The sequence below is a fragment of the Orycteropus afer genome, unplaced genomic scaffold (assembly GCF_000298275.1).
Source record: "Orycteropus afer afer isolate SDZICR_OR568_19922 unplaced genomic scaffold, OryAfe1.0 scaffold00082, whole genome shotgun sequence".
Classification (NCBI taxonomy): Eukaryota; Metazoa; Chordata; class Mammalia; order Tubulidentata; family Orycteropodidae; genus Orycteropus; species Orycteropus afer.
The window spans coordinates 6,610,846-6,637,012 of NW_006921669.1; the positions used below are offsets into that span (position 1 = coordinate 6,610,846).

Consider the following 26,167-nt stretch of genomic DNA (forward strand, 5'->3'; position numbering starts at 1 on the left):
AAAGCTCATTGGGGGTATTTTAGCATTAACTAAAGATATGTATACATATTTGTTGCTGTTGTTGTTAGTTCCCTCGAGTCAGCTCCAATTCATAGTGACCCTGTATGTACAGGGGAGCGAATCTCCACCGGGCCCTGAGCCAGCCTCACATCATTGCTGCGCTGGAGCCCATTGTGCTAGCCACTGCGTCACTCCATCTCGTTGATGGTCTTCCCCTTTTATGCTGTGTCACTCCATCTCGTTGACGGTCTTCCCCTTTTTTGCTGTGTCACTCCACCTCGTTGACGGTCTTCTTCCCCTTTTTTGCTGACCCTCTCTTTGGTCAGCAAAAAAGGGGAAGAAGACCGTCAATGAGATGGAGTGACACAGCATAAAAGGGGAAGACCATCAACGAGATGGAGTGACGCAGTGGCTAGCACAATGGGCTCCAGCGCAGCAATGATGTGAGGCTGGCTCAGGGCCCGGTGGAGATTCGCTCCCCTGTACATACAGGGTCACTATGAATTGGAGCTGACTCGATGGCAACTAACAACAACAGCAACAAATATGTATATATATCTTTAGTTAATGCTAAAATACCCCCAATGAGCTTTGCATTAGATTCCTCTATTGAAAGATTTTTCTTTTCTTTTTCTTTTTTTTTAACACGCTTTTCAGTCATTTTTGAGTGTTCTTGAAGAGAACAAAACACCTCTGAGTTGATTTGGCAACTGAGGTATTGCTGATTTGTCTAATTAGCTCTGGTAGCATAGTGCCTGAGGCACTTGAATGCTAACCAGAAGGCTGGCCGTTCAAACCCACCAGCCACTCCTCGGAAGGAAGATTGGGCAATCTACTTCCCGTAGTGATACTGCCTTGGAAACCCAAGGAGGGGTCGCTATGAGTTGGGGCCAACTCAATGGCACATAACCACAACAACTACTTTACCAAGTGTGATACACTACTCCAGGAACTGGTCCCTTCTGACAGCATAACCAAAGTAGGTAAGACTAAGTCTGTCCATTCTCTCTTTTAAGGAGAACTCTGGCTGTACTTCCTCTAAGATAGATTTTTTTGTTCTTCTGGCAGTGCATGGTATTTTCAGTATTCTTCTCCAGCACCACAATTCAAATGTATCCATTTTTCTTCAGTCTTCCTTATTCATTGTTCAGCTTTCACATGTATATGAGACTATTGAAAATACCATGGCTTAGGTCTAATACACTTCAGTCTTCAAAGTGCTGTCTTTGCTCCTTAACACTAAAGAGGTCTTTTACAACACATTTTCCAAGTGCAATATAACGTTTGATTTCTTGATGCTGTTTCCATGGGTGCTGATTGTGAATCCAAGTAAAATTAAATCCTTGACAACTTCTGTCTTTTCTTCATTTATCATAATGTTGCTTATTGGTCCAGTTGTGAGGATTTTTTTTTTTTTTTTATGTTGAGGTATAATTCATGTTGTTGTTGTTATGTGCCGTCGAGTCGGACCCGACTCATAGCAAGCCCTCCTTCAGTTTCTAAGAAAGTATCACTACGGAAGTAGATTGCCCCATCTTCCTTCCGAGGAGTGGCTGGTGGGTTTGAACCCCCAGCCTTCTGATTGGCAGTCAAGTGCCTTAGGCACTACTCTACTGAAGGCTAAATTGTTTGATCTTCATCAGTAAATGCTTCATGTCTTCTTCACTTTTAGCAAGCAAGGCTGTGTCATCTGCATATTGCAGGTTGTTGATGAGCCTCCTCCAATCCTGATGTTGCATTCTTCTTTATATAGTTCAGCTTCTCAGATAATTTGCTGAGCGTACAGATTGAATAAGTGTGGTGAAAGGAACAGCCCTGACACATACCTTTTCTGATTTGAAGCCATGCAGTATCACCTTGTTCTGTTCAAATGACTGCTTCTTGGTCTATATACAGGTTCCTTATGAGCACAACAGAATGTTCTGGAATTCTCATTCTTCTCAGTGTTATCCACAGTTTGTTATGATCCACGCAGTTGAATGCCTTTGAGTAGTCAATAAAACATAGGTAAACGTCTTTCTGGTATTCTGTGCTTTAATCCAAATTCCATCAGATATTAACAGTGTTATCGTTTGTTCTGCATCCTCTTCTGAGTCTGGATGGAATTTCTGGCAGATCCCTGTTGATGTACTCTTGCAAGTGTTTTTGAATTGTTTTCAGCATAATTTTATATGCATGTGATATTAATGATATTGTTTGGTAATTCCCTCATTCTGTTAGATCACCTTTCTTTGGAATGGGCATACATATGGGTCTCTTCCAGTTGATTGGAGTCGATTGGCCACGTAGCAATCTTCCAAATTTCTCGGCATAAATAAGTGAGTTTTTCCAGCACTACATTTGTTTGTTGAAACATTTCAGTGGCAATTTCATCAGTTCCTGGACCCTTGTTTTTTCCCAGTTCCTTCAGTATAACTTAGACTTCTTCTTTCAATACCATCAGTTCTTGATCATCTGCTACCTCCTGAAATGGTTGTACAATGACCAGTTCTTTATGGTACAGTGACTCGGTGTAGTCCTTCCATCTTCTTTTGATACTTCCTGCATCGTTCAATATTTTGCCCATAGGATCCTTCAATATTGCAACTTGTAGCTTGAATTTTTTCTTCCGTTTTTTCAGCTTGAGAAATGCCAAATGTGTTCTCGCCTTTTAATTTTCTAACTCCATGTCTTCGCACATTTCATTATAACACTTATCTTTTCAAGCTGCCCTTTGAAATCTGTTCAAATTTTTTACTTTATTATTTCTTTCATTCACTTTAGCCACTCTCTGTTGAAGAGCAATTTTCAGAGTCTGTTCTGACAACCATTTTGGTCTTTTTTTCCTTTGCTGTCCTTTTAATGACCTTTTGCTTTCTTCATGTATGATGTTCTTGATGTCATCCCACAGCGCAGCTGGTCTTCTGTCGTTGGTGTTCAGTGCTTCAAATCTGTTCTTCAGATGGTCCCTAAGTTCAGTTAGAATATACTCAAGGTCATATTTTGGCTCTCATGGGCTTGCATTGATTTTCTTCATCTTCAACTTAAACTCGTATATGAGCTATTGATGGTCTGTTCCACAGTTGGACCCTGGCCTTGTTCTGACTGATGACATTGAACTTCTCCATTATCTCTTTCCACAGATGTAGTCAATTTGATTCTTGTGTATTCTGTCTGGCAAGGTCCACTTGTATAGTCATCATTTATGTTGTTGAGAAAAGGTATTTGCAGCTGGTCTTGCAAAATTCTGTCATGTGATTTCTGGTGTTGTTTCTATCTCCGAGGTCATGTTTTCCAACTACAGATCCAAGTCTTCTTTCTTCTTTGTTTCCAGCTTTTGCATTCCAATCACCAGTAATTATCAGTGCATCTTGATTTCATGTTTGGTCAATTTCAGACTGTAGAAGTTGGTAAAAACCTTCACTTTCCTCACTTTGGCTTTAGTGGTTGGTGTGTAAATTTGAATAATAGTAGTATTAACTGGTATTCCTTGTAGACTTGTGGATATTATCTTATCACTGACTGCATTGTACTTCAGGACAGATCTCAAAATGTTCTTTTTGATGATAAATGTGATGCCATCCTCTTCAATTTGTCATTCTCGGCATAGTGTTGTTGTTGTTGTTGTTATTTGCCATCAAGTCGGCATAGTAGGCCATATTATTTTCCAATTCAGAATGGTCTTTACCAGTCCATTTTAGCTCACCAGTGCCTAGGATATTGAACTTTATGCATTCCATTTCATTTTTGGTAACTTCCAGGTTTCTTAGATTCATACTTCATACGTTCCACATTCTGATTATTAATGGATATTAGCAGGATTTTGAGTTGTGGTACATTAGCAAATGAAGGTCCCTAAAGCTTTACTCCATCCGCATCATTAAGGTCGCCTCTACTTTGAGGAGGCAGCTCTTCACCAGTCATATTTTGAGTGTTTTCCAACCTGAGGGGCTCATCTTCAGCACTATATCTGACAGTGTTTCAGTGTTGTTCTTAAGGATTTCAATGGCTCTTTTTTTTTTTTTTTCAGACATGGACTGCCTCTACTTCCTAGTCTATATTACTCTGGAAGCTAAGTGGTGTGTGTGTGTGTGTGTGTGTGTGTATCTCCATGAGTGGTGGATCAAACTCACTGCCATTGAGTCCATTCCGACTCATAGGTTTCCAAGGCTATAAATCTTAATGGAAGTAGATTGCCCCATCGTCCTTCCATAGAGCACCTAGTGGGTTTGAACTAACAGCAACCTGGTTAGCAGCCAAATAAATGCCTTACATATTGCGCCACCAGAGGTCCTCTGAGTGATGGATACATATGTATATGTATATGTATATTCTGTTAAGTAATCTAATTTAGAATAATTGTCATCCAAGCTTATAATTTAGAATAAAATGAAGGAGAAGAAGAATTACACTTTATCACCAAATTGTTTTAAATAGTAGATAATATCCTGTTACATTTAACTAATATTTTAGATAATTTAGAGTTCATACTGATAGCTGACATACAAAAACAAAAATCTTGGTAATTTTAAACTGTGCAAGTGAAATCCTGTCTTCATACCAAAGAAAATGTAAAATACCATCATATATAGTGAAAAGTAACATTTAAAAATTGTTTGAATTTGAAAGGAGAAATGGTCTCAGATCTTTGTTTAACCTTAACTCTGGTAGTGTAGTGCCTAAGGCACTTGACTGCTACCCAGAAGGCTGGCGGTTCAAACCCACCAGCCACTCCTTGGAAGGAAGGTTGGGCATCTACTTCTGTAGTGATACCTCCTCAGAAACCCAAGGAGGGGTCACTGTGAGTCAGGTCCGACTTGAAGGCATATAACAACAACAATTATCTAATCAAGGATTTATTTGACATTTAGTGAACTAATCTTAGACATTAGCTCTTTGTTGAAAATTAGTTTGCCCAGAACCTCTCCCCATTATCCCACTAATCTTTTCACATTCTTTAATCATTTACAGTACTAATCTCAAACTTTCAAGAGTAGTACAAAGAACATCCATATACTTGTTTCCTAGATTTACCTCTTGTTAATATTTTGGTTCATTTGTTTTCTCATTTATACATATTTTCTCTATCAATCAACCTTTCTCCCTCTCTGTCCCCCTCTTGCTCTTACTTCTCTCTCTCCCCTCCATATATATTGTGCATGATTTGAGAGTAAGTTACATACATTACGTGTCTTCACATTTTCAAAGTAATACAATTTTTAAATTTCTTTGAAGTAAAAATAATTGTATAAAAATAATTTTTTTTTCAGATAGTTTTACTACTTACCAAAAAGTAGAGGTACCTTAGGGACATTATATTTCACTTTGCTTTTGTCCTGTTACCTATTTTAATTACCATTAATTACTAATTTAATTAGTAATTACCTATTTTTAATTATCATTTTTTTCTCATGCCTATCTATGGAGTTTATTTTTTTAAAAAAAGCTGTCCTTAATAAAGTATCAAATCTTTTGAAATAAGCATCTGTTGCTATGACAGACATGCTATGATATGTTTTAGTTTTAGTTTTCCCCATCACATATTAGAGAATTTTTGCAAAGCACTAAATTCTTGTCACATAATTTTAATTAAAAACTCATTTTCAAGATGTAAATATTTACGTTTAAAGAATGGCATTAACTGGATTTCTGCTTAGTAAAATGACATGGGTTCAGTGGCAGTTTTTGATCTTGAGTTTGTTTCCTTTCTATTTAGTGTCCTGTGGAGTCGCAGGGCCGAGATGGCATGTGTGCTTCTTTCCTTATAGCAGTATGTCCAAGACTGCCTTTCTCCGAAGGAGGAGCCACTCAGCATCCAGGAGATGTGGCCTATAGGAAAGGGAACAAGGCTCAACTCAAACAAAAATAATAAAGGAGGAGCTTAAACTGTTTCAGATACTGATGGCCAAATTGATATTCTTTTCAAGTTCTGCAAATTTTATTATCATATTTTAATTGGTTTAATCACCATCTTTAATGTCTGAGATGAACACCTACTTTGAACACATCAATTCAGCATATTTTTCACAATTGTCTGAGATATAGATGGGTTTGTTGTCACTGTAGTGAGGTCAGTTCTTGAAAGTTTCCTTTTGTTCTGTGAGGTTGTTAAAGACTCAAAGCCAGAATCAGTTTACCTCAAGGAGAGTGATGGTTTTAATACTGAAATTGACTGTGTTGTGGACAGAAGTACTACCTGTGTTACAGAAGGTCCATGTCACTTTCTCTATGGAGTCACTAATTTTTTTTTTTAAATATATCTTTTAAAAAATTAATGCTATAATAAAAGTAATGTACAGTCATCATGGAAACTTGAAAATTACAGAGAAGTTATAAAGACAACAATCACTCATACTACTGTGACTCAGTACTGTTTTTAATATTTTGATGCTTTTCATTCTTACTTTCCTACATTATTCATAGTATTTGTCTGTCTATGCATATGCACATACATTACATCCTATATCTGTTTTAATTAATTAATTGACATTTTGCCCTCTATATAGTTCTTTTTTCTGTTTTTTTTTAACCATTTATTTTATTATAGTAGATATATATATGTAACAAACCTTTTGCCTTTTCACAGTTCTTCATGTGTACGATTCAGTGACATTAGTTTTGTTTATAATATTGTGCAGCCATTACCATTATCCATTTCTAAATTTCCCATCATCCTTAATAGAAGCTCATTGTGCTTTAAGCAGTGAGTCTGCCTTTCCAAACCCTTATTCTCACCCATCAAATCAACTAATAAACTTTGGTCTCTACATACTTACCTATGCTAGCTATTTCATATATGTAAGATCATACATTTTGTCCTTTTGTGATTGACTTATTTCATTTAGCACAGTGTTTCATCATGTTCATCCATGTTGTAGCATGTAGCTCTGTATCAGGAACTTCATTTCTCTTTATGGCTAAGTACTATTCCATTATATGTCTGTACCACATTTATCCGTTTATTTGATGATGGACACTGAGGCTGTTTCCACCTTTGGGCTGTTGTGAATAGTGTGTAGCCACTGAAATTTGATTTGGAACTTTATTAGGGAGCCTTATTCTCCCCTGATAACATTTAATCCCTGCTTGTTAGTAATTTTTCTTGTACATTTGTTAGCATTAAGCACACTGTGTGTTTGCCTCCTGTCCAGAAGAACTGAACAGATTTTGTTGCAAGAATATTTTCTTTCTTTCGTACCCACGCATACGATGTGCAATCTATAGTAATTCTTATTCATTTGAAATACAGCAATTTGTTCCTGTCAGTAGAGGATAGATTTGTTGTCTTAAATTGCCAGGTTTTGTTTTGGTTGGCATGCTCCCCAATACAAATTGAATGGCTGACAAAAATCTATTTGTATGACAGTTCAATCTAGCTAAGTGCCCTCTGTTGCCTAACGGTACAATTTGGGGTCTCAGAGATAAAAGCAACTGAATGCCAGGCTTGTCGCAGAGCTTCTTCATGCAGATAACAGAGTAATCCATATTCCTCAGGTCCACCAATCAGACAAACAAAGAAGAAATGCATACATATCATGTCGTTTGAAATGTTGGTCTTTTAGCTTCTTTATAATGAAAAATGGGAATATCTAACTTATGAGAACAATAAAATAACTGATATGAGATGGGCCTATATTTGAAATTAATGTGGTATTGACTTAAAGTTAGAGAGATTTGTTGCTTAGCATTTTTTCCATAGTATATTGGCTTTCTTTGAATATATATTTTTTCTGTTTTAATGTCTTTATTCTGAAATAAGTTATATCTTTAGACAATGATTCTTTATGGCTTTGATATTCTGCTAGAGATAGGGTTAAAGGGGTCTTCTTTTCTTCCTAAGATGAGGAGCTGAGACTTTGTACTTATTGGCTTATCTCTGCCTCATAACATGTCAATCTTTTCATAGAAGTTGTCTCCAAAATGAAATTTATGTGTAAAAAGAAGAAAGAAACACATAGTAACAACACTTACAGGACAGAATTGGGACTGGTGCATAAGGTAACCTCCTGGAAATGTGGCTAAGGACCTTGATAGTGGATATTCTGAAAAATAAGAGTTTAATCAATAAGTTTTGGTGGTTGATTGGATTTGTAGAGTAAGGAAGAGAGTGGGATAATTTGTAGATTTCTATATGGAGAGACTATGTGCAAGGTAATACCACCCAACAAAATAGAGAATATAGGAGAAGGGACAAACAGGACAGTGGAAACAGATAATGCTCCATTTTGTCTGCACTAAGCCTGGGTTCAAACCCATCAGCCGCTCCTCAGAAGGATGATGGGGCAATCTACTTCTGTAGTGATACCGCCTCAGAAACCCCAGGAGGGGTCGCTGTGAATTGGATCTGACTCGATAGCAGTGAGTTTGGCTTTTTTTGTTTTTACGCCTGAGATACCTGTAGGTTATCTAAGTTGCCCCATAGGAATTTGTATTTGTAAGTAGACTACACACAAAACATGTCTTATCTGGTACTAAGGATTTAGGCTTTGCCAACATCTATGTGGCAGATAGAACAATGGACATAGTTGAGATCATTCAGAAAGGTGAGAAGAGAGGAAAGGATGGAGTCCTATGGGAACACCAGCATTTTATGGTGAGATAAAGAGAGACATTATGCTGGAGACACTTGGAAAGAGACACCAGGAGGATAGAAGGAACTCCAGGGGAGGGTGGTGCTTTCACTGTTAAGGAGAAAAAGGCAGATACTATAGAGAGGTCAACTGAGAGAAGAAGTCATAAATGGCAATTAGGGCCAAAGTTGGTATGATTTGAGCAACAAAATTAATAAGGTAGTATATAATTATAATGAAAGCATAAAATGAATATCTCTGACCCTTTAGTAATATAAACAAATGATTGGCTAAATAATTCAATGAAGAGAATAAACAAATCTGTAGTACAGAATTCCAAATAATTTATATGAATACTCCACTCTCAAGGAGATGGAGGGGAACACAGTCCCACTCCCATCCCTTGAGTGTGGGCTGGATATAGTGACTTCCTCCAAAGGAGACAATATGAAAACAGGGAAGACAGACAGAAAATTGACAGTAGTGAAATCAGACAAATGCTGCCTCACCAGGTGATGGAGGTCAGCATCAGCTGTGATAAGTCATGCTGATACACCCTTACTATGATGTGATGAGAATGGCACTTTACCTCTGTGGTCTTTCTTCCCCAAACCCCAGTCTAATCCTGAGAAAAATACCAGCCAAATACCAGTTGAGGAACATTCTTAAAAATACCCAAACCCATGGGGCCATTGTACTCTGTCACATAGGGTTGCTGTGGGTCAAAATCAACTTGAATGCCCCTCGCAACAACCACCACCCAAAGCCACAAAGCCAGGAAGGACCAGGTGGACCAAGAGCAGATGTCTCCCAGTGCCAGTGCTCTCTCCATGAGCACCACAATAGGCTACTGCTTGTTCCCAAAGTCAAGGCTGGCTACACCATCCACATAGTTCTGCAAAGTTATCACAGTTACCAGCTACAACATTGATTGGTCTATAGATTTTATTCTGGTCACCTTCCTCCTAAATATTAACTGTTCTATATATACATTGCTGTCAACATCTGGAATATTGACAATAATAAATCAGAATGCTTAAGGTAAAGTGTCTGATTTGTTGGAAGAAAACCTCTGATCTTAGAGGGTGAGTCACAACCACACTTCTGTGTGTGACTTAGGTATGTCTCTGTAACCTTTATGGAAATGATCCCCAGGTCTTTCTCCTGTAGTGTTACTGGGTAGGTTCGAACTGCTAAACTTGCTGTTCGCAGCCAAACTTTTAACCGTTTGTTGCCACCAGTACTCCTTGGGTAGACACTCATCTGTCTCAGAATCCCTCATCTTTAATTTGGAGGCTTGTCCAGATGATGCCTTCTGTCACTCTCAATTCTAACGTTCTGTTATTTTTGATGCCACAGTGTCAATTATAGAGTCTCCAGGATCACTCTCTCTTGGATGGCTACAGCACTAGAAATCATCGCTATGCAGAGATTTTAAATGAATGAGTACTTTTTCTTCCCAATGCTAGGCAGATTACACTGGAAAACCTAAAACTATATAAATTAATGTGCATTACTTTGGTAGTTCTTTTAAAAATACAAATGAAGCATCTGTTCCATAACATTTATTTATTGGAGTATCATTTTCCAATGGAAGTATGTTATAGGGTATTTATATATCATGAACAAACAAAACAATAAACATTTTGACATTTTGATTTATTTGAGTAGAGTCAATGATGTTATTTTATTTTACATTCAAAAACACTTTAAAGAATTAGAAATTCCCCTCTGCACACTTACACTATTCCAGATGTTGTCAGCAACATCTGGGCTTTCTATCAGGAGCTGATTTTATGAATGAAGCAACTTAATTATTGATTGACAAGCTAACAGGATTTAAGGCACAGCCACGATGTGTCCAATAACAGTGCCAAAGACATGAAATGTGGGCATAGGCAAGCAAGCAGGGCCACAGTACTAATTCATGTTTTGAAACATTAACGGTAAACTTAAATTTCAGGCTTCAATTTACAACAGAGGTTCGATCTGGTTCTTCCTGGTTCAGTTATGGCTAACAAAGCAAAACTGGAACAGAAACAAATTTGTAAAATGTGGATATACTGGAATGCAAAAAATTACAAGTTGACACCCTGTTAGAAACTTAATTTCCATTATAGAAAACAAGAGGAGCATGCACATTGCATAGCAACCAAATCTTTTGATGTTGTTGTTGTTGTTAGGTGCTGTCAAGTCGTTTCTGACTCGTAGTGACCCTAAGCACACCAGAATGAAACACCGCCCAGTCCTGCGCCAGCTCCACGATCTTTGCTATACTTGAGCCCATCACCACAGCCACTGTGTCAATCCATCTCATTGAGGGCCTTCCCCTCTTTTGTCGACCCTCTACCTTACCAAGCATGACATCCCTCTACAGGGAATGGTCCCTTCTGATAACATGACCAAAGAAGGGGGGATGAAGTCTGGCTATTCTCGCTTCCAAGGAGCATTCCAGCTGCACTTCTTCCAGGATAGATTTGTTAGTTCTTTTAGCAGTCCATGGTACTTTCAGCATTCTTCACCAGCACCACAACTCAAAAGCATCAATTCTTCTTCTGTCTTCTTTATTCATTGTCTAGCTCTCACATGCATATGAGGCAATTGAAAATACCATGGCTTGTGTCAGGGGCACTTTATTCCTCAAAGAGACATCTTTGCTCCTCAGGACTTAAAAGAGGTCCTTTGCAGCCAATTTGCCCAGTGTTATATGTCGTCTCATGTCTTGACTGCTGCTTCCATTGGCATCAATTGTAGAACCAAGCAATGTGAAGTATCTGACAACTTTAATCTTTCCTCCATTTATTGTGATGCTGCTTATAGGTCCAGTTGTGAGAATTTTTGTTTTCTTTATATTGAGATGTAATCCAAACTGCAGACTATATTCTTCAATCTTCATCAGTAAGTACTTGAAGTCATCCTAACTTTCAGCAAGCAAAGTTGTGTCAACAGCATACGGCAGGTTGTTAATGATTCTTCCTCCAATCCTGATGCCATGTTGTTCTTCATATAGTTCAGCTTCTCGGATTGTTTGCTCAGCATACAGATTGAATAAGTATGGGGAAAGGATACAACCCTGACACACTCCCTTCTTGATTTTAAACCATGCAGTGTCCCCTTGTTCTTTTGGAATGACAGCCTCCTGGTCTATGTGCAGGTTCCTCATGAGGACAATTAAGTGTTCTGGAATTCCCCTTCTTCCCAGTGTCATCCACATCTTGATGGCAGAGTCAGAAGTAGCGGTGCCCTGCTCAAAGGTAGCAGCACACTGCACTACTTTGAATGTGTGTTGCTCTCCACAGTCCTGGCAATAACCCAGTTTTCCTGCCTGGGTTCCCAAAAAGGCTCACTATGCTTCTTCAAGTCTCCCATCACAGGTATGCAGCCTGTAATTGTTCCCATTTTACTGTTTCACTTCATCTTAAAAAAAAAAAAAAAATCAGATCTGTTCTGATTTAACTACTTGGCCATGACTGAACCAGGTTGAACCAATTCAAAGCCCTAGTTTAGAAAATCTAGGGGAAGAAATGAAGTGCAGTCTCATGATTTCTGACTTCTCTGTTTTGCAAATCATTAAATGATGTAGCAGCAATGTGGCCCAAGTTCCTAGTATTAAAAAAGTCTAATCCAGCCTTGTGAAACACAGAGTTATTAGTCCATATGGATTGCATATGAGTTTGTGTGAATCTATATGGATATATACACATACATAACCTCATCTCATGCATATAAATATTCTCATGTGAATATTACAGCTAAATTAAAAAAGTAATTAAAGTGAAATGTGGTATGAGTTCTATTTTTATTTATAGCTAAGACATAAATAATCACTTCAAGCATATAAAATGTTTTTGAGAGTATAAGTAATAATTATAAATTAAAGTGATTATAATAAAAAGACATTAGTATTTTAAGTCAGTCACAGAAGGACAAATATTGTATTAGTCCATTATTGTAAAAAGTCATGGAAAGGTTTATATATGGAAGAAAATTTTCTTTGTTGGTTACCAGGGGTAGGAGGGGAGGGGAGGGAACACTGTTAGATAGGTAGAGATAAGTATTGATTTGGCTGAAGAGAAGGGCAGTGTACCAAATGTGAGTGATCAGCATGGTGTCATTGAGGAAGAGGAAGACATAGAGAGGTACATGGGAGGTACAGATAACAAAGATGAACCCTTTTGCATATGCAGTACTGAGTTGTCAATGATGGCAAACATGGATATAGGGGTGGATAGGCTGCACTATTAGGTATGTCTGTGCAGGGGGGAATGTGCCCAAGACCATGTGTAGGGTTGGCAGACAATATTTCTACAAATGTATTGCTTTGTTCTGTAAGAATTCCCAGGTACATAGTAGAGCTGATGAGGGACAAGGTTATATCACTTCTTAGGCATAGCTAGCTACCCAGAGGGAGCAAGTAGTTGGACCTGTAGGCTCAGGACCATAGTTACAGGGGACATCAAGCTCAACTGGCATAACATATTACACAAAACATTGTTCCACCTCCTACTTTGGTGAGTTGTTGTTGTTGTTGTTGTTTGCCGTCGAGTCGGCCCCGACTCATAGCGACCTCTCCTTGGGTTTCCGAGGCAGTATCACTACGGAAGTAGGATTGCCCAACCTTCCTTCCGAGGAGTGACTGGTGGATTTGAACCGCCTGCCTTCTGGTTAGCAGTCAAGTGCCTTAGACACTATGCTACCAGAGCTCCCACTTTGGCGAGTAGTGACTGGGATCTTAAAAACTTGTAGGCAGCCATCTAGATGCAACGATGGGTCTCTTCTCATCCAGAGCAAAGAAGAATGAAGAAAACCAAAGATTCATGGAAACAATTAGTCCAAGTGACTAGTACACCATGCAATCCTTAGCCTATATGACTATGAGACCAGAAGAACTAGATGGTGCCTGGCTACCACTGTCAACCACTTGGAGGGGATCTATGTAGGAGATCCTGGACAGAGTGGGAACAAAACTCAAAATCATTTGGGAAAAAAAAGAGATTGGGGGGGCCAAGTTTGCTGGTCTGATAGAGCCTGATGGAACCACTGAGACTACAGCCGCTAGCTGCCCTTCAGGTCTGGAATTGAACCCACATCCGTGGCTTCCAGCCAAACAAAAGACAGGCATATGAGTTGAACATGTACCTGAAGTAGATACATTCCTTGGAGAGAACAATCATGGGAGAAAGAAGGGCTGTTTATGCACAGGGAGACAGCTCAGGGGGCAGGAGTGTATGGAGGGATAGACACAAGGAAGAAGAGGTAACTGTCGGGAGGAAGTGGGAGGGGAGCTGTTGCATTGTGGGAAATTATAGTCAATGTCATGAGACAAAGTGTATGTGGGCTGCTATATGGAAAGTGAATTTGCTCTGTAAACTTTCACCCAAATCTCTCTCTCTCTCTCTCTCTCTCTCTCTCTCTCACACACACACACACACACACACACACAAAGACATCAGTATTCTAACAATTCTAAATATCCTTTCCTAGGATTACGTGCCAAAGAACAAGTGGTTATTTTTGTGTTTTCATGGGGAGTTGCTTTTCCTCCTTTCTGTAGCCTAGCAGCAGGGTGTGTTAGTATTGGCTCTTGGGTGGCTTGCAAATGGTCCACTAGCCATGAGCTTATGATAGGTAGAAAGTAGTCTTTCCCTTTTTAACACTGTGGTATTTGGTGGCATGTGGCATGTGCACGTTTCAGTCAATGAGCTTGACCTTTAACTCTAAATAGTCCTGTATGTGAGAGTGAACTATGTTTAGTGGAATGATTAGTTAGAAGAAATAGATTGGAACTTACTTTTTCTGATAACATAAATGAAATGCAGTAAAGTTTTTGCCACTGAAAGCTTTCCCAAAATTGTAGCACTGTATAACCGGCAGTTGGGCCAGACAAGGAAGTAGTTGTTGTCGTTATGTGCCGTTGAGTCAGCCCCGACTCATAGTGACCCCTCCTTGGGTTCCCGAGGCAGTATCACTATGGAAGTAGATTGCCCAACCTTCCTTCCAAGGAGTGGCTGGTGGGTTTGAACCGCCAGCTTGCTAATTAGCAGGCAAGTGCCTTAGGCACTATGCTACCACAGCTCCTAATGAAGTAGAAATTCTGGCTTAAACAATATGAACTTTTCAAAACCACTTGGGTATATATTTAGAAATCATTTTCTAGGTAAGATGAACTACTTTCTATGTTCAGCAGTATGTGTGATTGTTTATTGAATCCTTTCCAGTGTTACCAAGGAACATCTAGTTGAACATCTGTCTCATCCACAAGTGTTATGATAGGGCTTCATTTGTTTATAATATTTAAATCCTCACAAGAGCCCTGTGAAATAAATATTGTCATCACCATTTTACAGATGAGGAAACCGCTGTTCAGAAAATTCACTTAATTTGACCCAGATCGCATACTGAAATGTTTTCTGTGTTTTTCTTGCTCAGTGCCCTGTGGTTTTTACACTGGCAATTCCCCAGAGAGCAAGTATTTACCTAATGGTTCATTTTGCTTTCACCTAATCTGTGTAGTATGGTCTATTTCAACCTTAAGCACCTTTAGCTAGAAATTAATATAGTATAGATTGTACTGATGAACAAGAATTCAAATATCCAGGTTTTTTTGTTTCCCCCCCTCCAAAAATGTAAAAGCTTCCTGCCCTAGACTGATAAGACTTTTTAAGTCCTGGGCAGGAGTAGAGAGTAGCGAAAAACTGAACGTGGCCATGGAGAAATAGAAGTGAGGTTAAAAATGGAATACTTTATGCCAAAGGTAGAAGAGTTTAGCAAATGTCATCTGGGCATTAGAGAAGTATGATACTATTTAATTAGAACCAGATAAAATTAGGTGAGAAATGAATGCCAGCGATTATTACCTGTTAATAAATATAATCTCATAGTATTCTGTAGATACCCTAAAATGTTAATTATAACAGGAGCAATTACATTCTTTGGCTATGAAAGCATTACCATTTTTAATAGATGTATCACCTGGTAACCTTGGGCATTATTAAATATTAGGAGACTGAAAGACATGGTAGAAGCAATGGAAAAGTCTGGCCAGACTGGGTAATTTGTTTTAGACCTATGGAGAAATCTATTAACCATTTCTTCTATAGACCAATTTGATTAGCAACTAGGACAAGCGTTCTTTCATTACTTAAAAAAAACATACTGCACTTTGTATCAATTATTTGGCTGTCTGCAGCACACAGATTAGAATAAAGGGCTTTCTTAGTGTTTGTGAATGTTGCATGTTGCTGTTTAGTAATTAAAGTACTGAATGAAGAAAATCAGGCCAAAATTGAATGGGAATGAGAAATTCTTAATTGTGAGATACAGATGTTAGAAACAGATTGTGTCAAGTAGCCCATTCTACATGGTGACACTCTGCATAGCCATGGAGTATTTGCCTCCCATGAAAAACTCCAGTCCAATGCCTTACAGATGGTTTCCTCTCAAGCCTTGTGATGTAGCTGTATGAGTATTAATTTAGTGAAATATCCTGTCTGCCAGGTGTGGGAACTAGCTGATTTTATTGTAATACCAGATCATTACTTAATTCATATGCAACAGAGTGCAGCACATGGAAAGCATTATAAATCTATTTACAATGTGGCTGGTCTGATGATAACATTGTATTAAATTCCCAGGTGAGGCAATTTAAGCAATTGCTTTGCCATGTGCACGCCATGGAAATTAAATTCTCATATACGCGCGTTAGTAATAAACCAACTTCATTGTTATGCTCATGCGAGTGGTGGACTGCAGAATCCTCATTCTGGTTACGTATACCCTATTTCACATGTAGAATCATACAGGAGGTGGTACACAGATCACAGTTCTTAATTAGTTTAAGCTAAGTTAATTCGTTTTGTTTCTAATTTCGCAGTGCCTGTCCAAGAACGCATTCAGATCAGTTGGGAAATGTTAAGGCTTGGGTCAAGTACATAGATTGTTTCAAGCCACATTTCCAGACAAAACTGAGCAAATTATCTGTTTGAACTTGGCCTTAAGAAAATCAGCCAATCAGTATGCAAAAAAGTCCTGTTCATATATAGCAAGTGAAAACTGCTTTGAATCTGAATTTCTCACCTTCATAACCAAAGACTCACTTTTGTCATCAGTTTGAAATAACCGTTGAAACTTTCTGTATCTAGCTGCCTAGGGATAAAAATAAGTTGTTAATTTGTCATATATTTTCCATAGTTCCTATATGGTCCGTAGATTTTCTGTCCAATTGTGTCTGGTGCACCCGAGTGTGTAAGTTAGGAGGAATAAGCTTGATATAAACACACAGTTAAAAGTGAGGATTACTCTTGCATTTAACACTGTGTGTTTGCGGGGGGGTGGGGGGGTGGCAAATATTGTCAGTGGAAGCTTTTCCATCCTTATGGTACAGACCAGAAATTGTAGTAGCTTACAAACTGCACAGAGCTTCTGTCGTCTCCAGAAGCCACATATAAAGCACCAGTAGACATTGGTAACTGACAACTAAGACTAAAAATGTTGACAATTTCTTGATTTGCCTGGTTAGCTTATGTATAGAAGTCATTAACTATTTATAAAATGCATTATGAATTGGGTTCCTTCAATCTGTAGCTGAGTGTGTGACATTTCCAGCTCAAATTCTCCTGCTCGCATTTGGCTAAAGTGCAGATACACAGTTGATAATAAAGTAAAAATATTTTAGTTAGGTTTATCAATCGATGTTACAGTTTCATTACCTTTGAACCCCCAAAGTAAAGTGTTATATAGTTCCTTAGTAATGTAGAGACTGTTTTTTTTTCTTTCTTTAAAATTCCACGAAACATAGCATAATTTATTGATGTTTTGGAGGAAAATTACCCATAAAATAAGCAGTTTGTCATTCAAAGGAATTTGCCCTTTCTGGTATTCAATTAATTTAGTGATGATCCTGCAGGCTAAATTGTGGTTGATTACAATCAGCTTACTTAAATTTTCAAACCTTAAAAAAATGGTGAGAAAATACCAGTATGAGGCATCTAAGTACAGTTCTTAAGAAAGCAGTCTTGATTTTTTTTTTCCTTTGCTAATGAATCTCAGTTGTAAAGAATTCCGTTGTCAGTATTGGTTGTGTCATTTTCATGTGGAACTATTTCTAGGACTTGAAATGAGTTAGTTGTCTTTTCATTCCTTAAGAGCAGTCAGTCCTGTCTGAGAGCACTTTGTAAACTTAGCATATCATTTGCTTAATTACATCCAGAAAGCCATCCAAGTGACCAGTTTTTGCCATCTGGATGGTAAGAATGACATTTCTCGGGGCCACCTTTCCACTGTGGGTAAATTTTCAGTTCTCCTCTGTTGCCGAACAAGTACACTCTTAATTGCTGGTTTTCAAAAGCAAGGGATTCTAACCAAAACAAGATTAGATATTCAGGGATTCACATGTGTAATTTTTTCTTCTTTTGAAGTATAATAAATGAAAATGTGAACATAATGTAATTGAACAATCTATGCCAATTTGTTGGTATTTTGGTGAAAAAAGGAAAAAACAAAAACAATCTCCATATGATATTCTTGCATACTGTGGAATGTTTTAGTCCCCCATAGTGATGAAATGAATAATTAAAAAGGCAGCTCTGATACCATAGCCTGTTTAAAGGTTTTCATTTCCTTTAATGCTTTAAAATACTTTTGCGCAGCTAGTTTGAAACTGCTGTGGTGGGGATCTCCAAATGGACAAAAGAAAGGTTTGGCTTAATGTAAGTATTGTAGTAAGGCCATAAAGTACACTGTCCTTGTGAGTTAGCACTTTTCAATACAATTCAGTATGAAATCAATAGAATTAACTAATTGATAGTGTTGGCAGTAAATATAATAAGAAAGGAAACTTAATTTATGCTGTTTGCTGGTAGAAAGAAGTGCAGTGTGTTCATAAATGGATGAGTTGAGCCACTCCTGAATTGCCAAGAGATGTGACAGAGATGTCCTTACAGACTTCAGGGTGATGACTTTACTTTTCCCTTCTCTCTGCCACAGTGTGGCTTTATTTGCTTCTTCAGATGAACATCACTAATTGCATATGCCAAGGTGTAAGACTTACGTTTGTGACAGAGAAGGGGGCAGGGCTTGGAGTAGAGGTGCAGGTCAGGGAGGGGATGCCACTATCTTCTTTATACTGAAACGTTTCACTATTCTTGTACTATTTGGTACATCTGAGGGTAATAAAATAGGGAGGAAGCCTTATGTGCTACAACGAGTACTGAGCTGTGAGTGGGGACTGTAGGGTGCTAGTCTCAGTTCAAACGAGGCTACATTTAGAATTCCATGGCTTTTTCTATAAGAGGGTATTTGGATGTGCTTATTTATGCATTATACACCATTCATCGTCTTTCAACTGGAATTCTGCCACAGAGTTAGGCCCATGCTCTAAGGCTTCTATTGTATGTAATAAATTCTCTTAGGTACTTGGGAGAATTGAAAAATAATCACTGAAATAATTTTATGTGTTTTGTGGTTGATGTGATGAGCCCCACTTGAGTCTCTTGGTTGATCTCATCTAAAGGCCTTTTAAATCCTAATATAATACGGTTTATGTTCAGGTATGATCTCTAGGTGGCCAAGCATTGCCACTCATTCACTAGTTTCAAAATCGAATTAAAAATCTTATTGTTGACTTCTGCTCACAGATTATCAGTAGTCCCTTTAAACTATACTACTTTTTCAGATGACAGTTTAACATCTTAATATTTAAGAACTATTAAGTTCTAAACAGAAGACCCCAAGTGAGAGAAAGCTGAGTATTACTTCCCTAAGTACATTTTTTTTTTTTTTAAATTGACTGTTTTTGCTTAGTTACTTGAGAAGCAGAAAAGGCAACAAAGGAACTCATCAATCTGCATTTGGGCCTGAAATGGTAATGCTGGAGTACGATCTGACACCACTCTGGCTTCACAACTAATGTTCAGAGCCTTTTAGCTTTGCAATGTGTGCACATTTAGATAATTCATGGATTGTTGCAGATATGTCCCTCGGACTTTACAGGTAGGGTAGACGTCTCGTGACACAGAATCTCAGTGTGTGAAACGCCGACTCACAGCCCGCTTCCTTTTATTTGCTGGGATGGTGAAATGTTGACTCATAGCCTACGTGCCTTTATTTGCTCAGATTGGAAAATCTGTTTTACCAGACACACACACACACACACACACACACACACTCCCATTACTTTCTTTAGGCCGTTATTTATAGAGGACTTGGAGACATTTAAATTATTCTTTGGAAAAAGGATAGGCTTTTACATTCCCTTTTTTCTGATTAATAAAATCACAACAATGAAGGAAACATAGATGAGCTGTTCCAGGCATCCCAGAGAGTATAGTCGGAGATACTCTAGAATTTAAAGACCTAAATTGTATACTCCAGTTCCTGCCACAGTATTGGGGCCTCTCCTGACCTCCTGTTCTAACTACAGCCTGCTAAATGTTGCAGCTCGCTGGCTGTGTAGACGCGTCTCCTTCAGCTTAGTGGTCCAATTGGAATGACTGTGTATGGAATCATATACAAGTTCTGATCCATTTATTAATATTCATAGAGTCCTCCCACAATCCAGTTTTCTTTCATTATTGGCACTTAAAAACCTCTCTAATTTACATTCAACTTCTTAAGTTCAAGAACTTTCTGCAAGTTTGGTTCGCAAATTGTAGCCAATAGGTTTCCATTAGGGGGCTCTCGAGCTTTGAGATGATCAGCCTTGATGCCAATAATGCTTCGAAGCATTTACTTTCTAACGTTCAGCTTGCTCTCTCCCTTTTTGTTTTGTTTTATAGAAAAGGTCACGGATCGCCTACAGTGACGAAGTACGGAATGAGCTCCTAGGGGGTGATGGGAATTCCTCGGAGAACCAGGTAGAATGCTAATCAGGAAGGCCCGTGGGTGGCTGGAGGGTGAAGGGGGTCAGTGGGACACTGGGCTCTCAAGCCGCTCCTTAACAGTATTAGCAGCAACTCATGTGGAAGCGATACTGTTTAATGCAAAGCTGGAGTCTTAATCAACTTCACAATCTTTCTCGGAGATCTTACATTTAACCCTTTACCTTGTGATCACTGTCTGCTATCTTTTAAAAAAATCCTTTCTTCTCTTTTCTTTATTATTTAGTACTTAAGGAATAAGTTGAAACACACTGTTTGCAGACAAAGACAAGGTCCTCACCTCAAACACATGTAAAAGGAATAAAAAAGTACATAATACAGCTTTGATAATAATGCAGTATAATTAAATCAACACTTGCAACAAAACAAATGAAAGTAAGCTTTCGAAATTCAACAGGGAGGCTCGGCTTCTATTGTGCAGCTTCTTAAAAAAATACATTCACCAAAATGCAAATTGTCAGCACCACGGTGGAGCTCGGATACCCATATAGAGTACATGTCTCCATTAAATAATAATTACAATAATCGTAATAATAGGGAAGGTCTTTTTTTTTGCAGTGGAAGATGTGCATAGGCAAAAAATAAGATGCAGTTCTTCTTAAAAGGGCCCCACACTTGCCTGTAAGTTCTCACTGAGCCACACAACAGTGCCGTAAGCATCTCACTGATGTCGCTTTTCTTTCTCTGAATTAAGACTGCAGACTGCTTTGGCTGTGGAGATCATATATATGTGTAACTTAAAAAAAAGAAAAGAAAGTTTTAAAAACCTCAGTGTAGAGCTGACCTAAAAAAATACCTAAATATCTCAGATAATCTTAGTGACTGACTTTCTTTGAGACATTTTTTGAGAAAATAAATGATAGGGAAATTCAGAAATAAGACCTGAATGTGTTTCTCAGTGTTCCTTTGATGAGCATAGTAAAGATGCCTAAATAAAAATGAACATAAATCATTCGTTGAGTAAGCCAAACATTTTAAAAGGTAGTAAGATATAGTCTACCAATACACATTAAAAAGTTGAAAAATTGTATTTACTACCTCAAAATACATTTCTATATATGCTGATACAATATTACTGTCTACTCCTATGATAATATTAAGACTCTCCCCCTACCCCAGCCACCCCCCAAAAAGGAAGACTTGCTGAGTTGATAAGGCTTATTTTTGGGAAAGATTTCACCTCTTTTCACTATTTGGATGTTATCAGCTTGAGCTCAGACATGTAAACACATTTAAGATTTGGCTTAGGATTTCAGCCTCCCTGACTGAAATGTGAGAATAGCTAAGGGAAAAAAAATAAAATAAATAAGGAGCACATCAACATAAAAGGATGGTGTGATAAAGGGGTTTTACTCATAATAGATTAAATAATGTGAGGGTGAGAGAAAAAAAATATTTTCTTTCTTTTTTAAGGGACACGTAGATTGCTCGGACCTCCTGATTGAATCCTAATTTCATTTCCTATCCTTACTGCAGAAAAGCATTATCTGTCTTTAAAAAAAAAAGGTGAATGTACAGTTCCCATGTCAACTCTTTAAAAAGCTATAGATCTTCCCCTCATTTGAAACTGCTGCCTAATGTAGAGGAAACAGGAGGGAAGAGAGAGTTTCTGTCTTACTCGGGCTCCTTTATTGTAATAGATGTGAGAGTACTATGACAGGGATCCTCTTTTTTTTTTTTTTTAACATGTTCACTTCTCTTAATGGACATTTTATATGCCTAAAACATTTCCCTTACATACATATAAGTATGATTTTTTTTTATGCCTAAAGAAAAATATTCCACAAAAATAGATTGAGTTCATATTTTCTGAATTTTCCAAATTATATTCCTGTCACTTTAAAGTGATTATGCAGAGATTTCCCCTGGACCTGTATAAATCAAACTTAGAAATTCTGAAAGTGCTTGGAGAACTTGAAGTTTAGTTGTAAGGAGCTGTCACTTCAATAAATAGAGTATGATAAATTATAGTCATGAGGACATGTAACTGTTAGATTATTACTTATGTGAACTTTCCAGTCAAAATTTGAATTAGGCTTGAAAGTTCAAAGAGACCACACTTAATGCTTTGGATATTTTGCTACCAAATAGCAAAGTTTCCATATCATGATATAATCATTAAATTTTGTTTTTAGACTCTGTCTCATAATATAGTCGATCAAATCCTTTGAACTACATGCTTATCCAGGTATGGTCATTTGAGAATAACTCTTTCATTGTATCAGTATTCATTTAGACTATGGAATCAAAACAGAAGCTCTTTTCTTCAGAGAAAGAAAAGGTTTTAACTTGGCTCTTCATTATTAATTCTTATAGCTAAGTGGCTGAGAATATGATGAGTTTGTCTTTTTTCCTAGGGTAGGGTAGGATATAATTTATATAAGAAAGTCTTTTCGTCCCATACATAGGTTTATTTTCAAGTTAATTTATTTTCAGAAGTTCTTCCCCATGTACCCATGTAGTATTTATGACAAACTTTTAGGATATAGGGAAAATAAGGAGACAAAATGTGACCAAAAATAGCAATATTCATTTCATTGAAATTGGGATCTGTCAGTTAAAAACACTGTAGGTTGGAAAAGGAAAATAAGAAGTTTACAGCAATGGTTAAAAATAGGTAAGATGAACTAAGGAGGACAGTTTGGTTATTTTCAATATAATCTACACATTCTCCCTACAGTGGCTTCTTTGTGGAGACTTAGACAAATGTGAATACAATAATTATTGTTTCTTATTCTGACTCTTTATAATGTAGTTTGTAATGAATCTAAAATCTGATTATTAATAGAATTATAATCTGCCAATTAACTATAAAGTATATTGACTCTTAGGTATATAAAAGTTTCTGTCATGATTATAGGTGTGAAAAGTTCAGAAATGAAGAATTTTTAAAATGCATTTTGATATTCCTCACACAATACACAGTTTCATTTAATTTCATTGTAGTTGCATTGTATAATCCATTTTGATTCCTATCCATTACCATCAAATACAGCTCATCTCTGATTTGCAAAGAAGGGTCAAAATTGTCTACTTGGTCCATTCAGTTGTTTGATTATCAGCTTTGCAAGGTCCATTGTCTTAAGTGTTATCATTCAATTTTTTTAAAAAAAAATACCCCATTTGCCTTTCCACATGGCAACATTGTGTTTCTCTTAAAGAGTTGAGTTCCTGTGTGTAGTGATGCTGTATTTAGAGTGGAACCGTTCGTGGGAACCCTTCTCAGAAAAGGAAAGACAACTTAGGGCATTAAATCACACAGCTCTCCACAGTGGAGAGTCGTAATGGAGCCATAGAAGGTTCCAGGCTCTACTTTTTGAACCCTAAAGTCTCTTGGTTTTCATATGCAAAATTACCTTGATCAATGACTTTGAGTAAATCCTAAATAGAAGCTTCAAAAAACATAAAGAGTAGGATATTTTCCAAAGGTGCTGAAATTTTTGTGGTAAAGCAATATTTAGCAGATATGATTACTTAATTTTTCAATACGACGTTCTCTTAAGTTCCAGTTTGGGCTTGCTGCGCATAAAGTGTGTCAAACTTCAGCTCCAGACCAGGGGGTGAAGTCGGTCAATTTAATTCCCCAAGATCTAAAGAAGGTCGGTATCATCTCCTACAGGCCTGGCAGAGCAGATCATTACCAGGCACAAATCTGTTCGTTACGTGCTGAGGGTTTATAGCAAAATAAATAGACTGTCATCCTAAGTTCAGAAAATTGTGTGTTCGACCCACGATAATGTGTAAAGGGCGTTTAATAGAGTTCAGCATTTATTCGTTATCTGTATGCGGACAGAAACGGCAGTCGCGTTATCAGCTGAAAAAAAAAATTCGGTAGTTCCGGGGTCACGTGATGCACCTCCCACACAGAGGCGCGCGCATGAACCCTCACATGCTCTGCGGTGCAGTTTTGATTTTAGTCACAGCAGAAGGCTTAAACCACAAGAGATTCCACTGGTTCAAACCAGCGTAAACCAGATTTTTTTCAGCCCACAAAGGAACAGATTACCTCTTGTATCAAATTCTGCATTGGGGGAAGAAAACCTTTGTTTCCAAAAAAGATGTTGATTATCGTAATTCAACATGGTAGCATTGTACACTTTCATGTGCCTATGATGGAGCTAGTAACTCAATAAAATACGAAATTACGACTTTCAGGCTAGTCTAAGCATTGCCATCTTTTGTTTACTTGAATGAATAACTCTCAGCCTAACTTAACACACACACACGAAGATTAAAAACCCTCCCATGACCTAGCTTAGCTACAAATCCGGTGTGGAGCTTGAAGGCAGCCATGCAGCACAAACAAGATAGAACGTTTTTTGTTTGGAACCTATTGAATAAACAAATGGGGAGCGTTTTTAAACACTCATTGATTATGGCAGGGAGGCATGCCCCAAATGGTCTCCATTGCTGAGGAGTCGTTTTAAACTTTGGCCCTTTAAGTATCATAGTCAACTGAAGAATGGTGTCCCCAGAAAGAAAAGCTAGCTGTCGTTTCAATGCCCACATCATCTCTTTCTGAGAAGAATTAATGTTTGCCTTTTTCTCCCATGATGTATGATAGCAAAGAGAAAGATCCCAGGATGTGATAGGCCAGACATTTTAGATTACAATTTTACTTCTTCTAGGAAAGAATAGTAACTTTTCACATGAAATGATTTGCTGTTTTACAGACAACACTGGACTGTTACTAAGAGAATGAGTATTAATTAAAAATAATGGTAACTTCCTGTTTACTTTGAAAGGGTGATATTAAAAGTTTCATTTAAATGCACGGTGAGACATTAATAGATTCTCTTCCCTTTCCATAAAGGTTTCAGAACAATTTTGAAATCTCATCTTTGGTGCTTGAAACACTTTTTGTGTGACAAATGAAATAACAGAATAAGCTAGAATGCATACTGGTTCCCTGGAATTGGAGACAGAAACAGCATTAAGTATCAGAAATCCCGGCTATAGTAAACATGATACTTTTAGAAAGACTTAGAGTGAGCAATTCATGTCATGTTTCTCCCAAAGCAATAGTTTTAATTTATTGGCCTGCGTATGTGAAGTGTTGTAACAGATGTTACACTTATTTGGATGTTTAAAAATTATCAGTTGTAGACCTGAATTGCTGAGGATGCAAATTTCAGACCTACAATGTGGTTTACCATCAATTACAACATAGGTTTCAGTTTCTGTTCATTGCAATAACTGTGGCAGTCATATCAACTCTACAGTGGTATTTGTGGTTTAGGATACTGTCAAACTCTTTCTCACACACATACACACAGAATGAGCCGAATAATATGGTTGTATCATTTTTCTAGTTTCCAAAGGGTTAAGTGACTTGTTTTTATCCCTTATATTTAAAGCAAATAGAAATACGTTCTATATAACCATAGGAGAATTTACTAACAAGTAAAGATTGGTCTTTTATTTTATTTTCGTGAAAACAGACTGCAGTACAAGTGAAGTAAGAGGGCTCGGTGCTTTGAGATGGCCCAATTTACAAGATGCTCATACAAATGGAAAAAATGAAAAAACTATTCAAATCTAAAATATAGACATTTCGTGTGATGGCAAAACTAACTCTGATAGGCACAATATTTCTATAGATAATTTTTTCTAATAGTATTCCTAAATAAGTACTATCTAGCCTGACATGCATACTTCATTCTGAATTAAAATTTCAGAATACTATTACTAGAGTGGGCATGCATTTTCTTTTGTTTCAGAATTCTATGACTAGGGTAAGCA

General features: G+C 37.6%; 1 protein-coding gene across 1 annotated transcript in view; it reads left to right on the forward strand.

Annotated features, from left to right (window-relative positions):
- VTI1A (vesicle transport through interaction with t-SNAREs 1A) overlaps window positions 1-26,167 on the forward strand; it is a 440,444-nt gene that overhangs the window by 61,235 nt on the left and 353,042 nt on the right. The window contains exon 4 of the mRNA XM_042781041.1: window positions 20,324-20,401. Coding sequence (XP_042636975.1) covers window positions 20,324-20,401 — 78 coding nt within the window. The remainder of the gene's footprint in view (window positions 1-20,323; window positions 20,402-26,167) is intronic.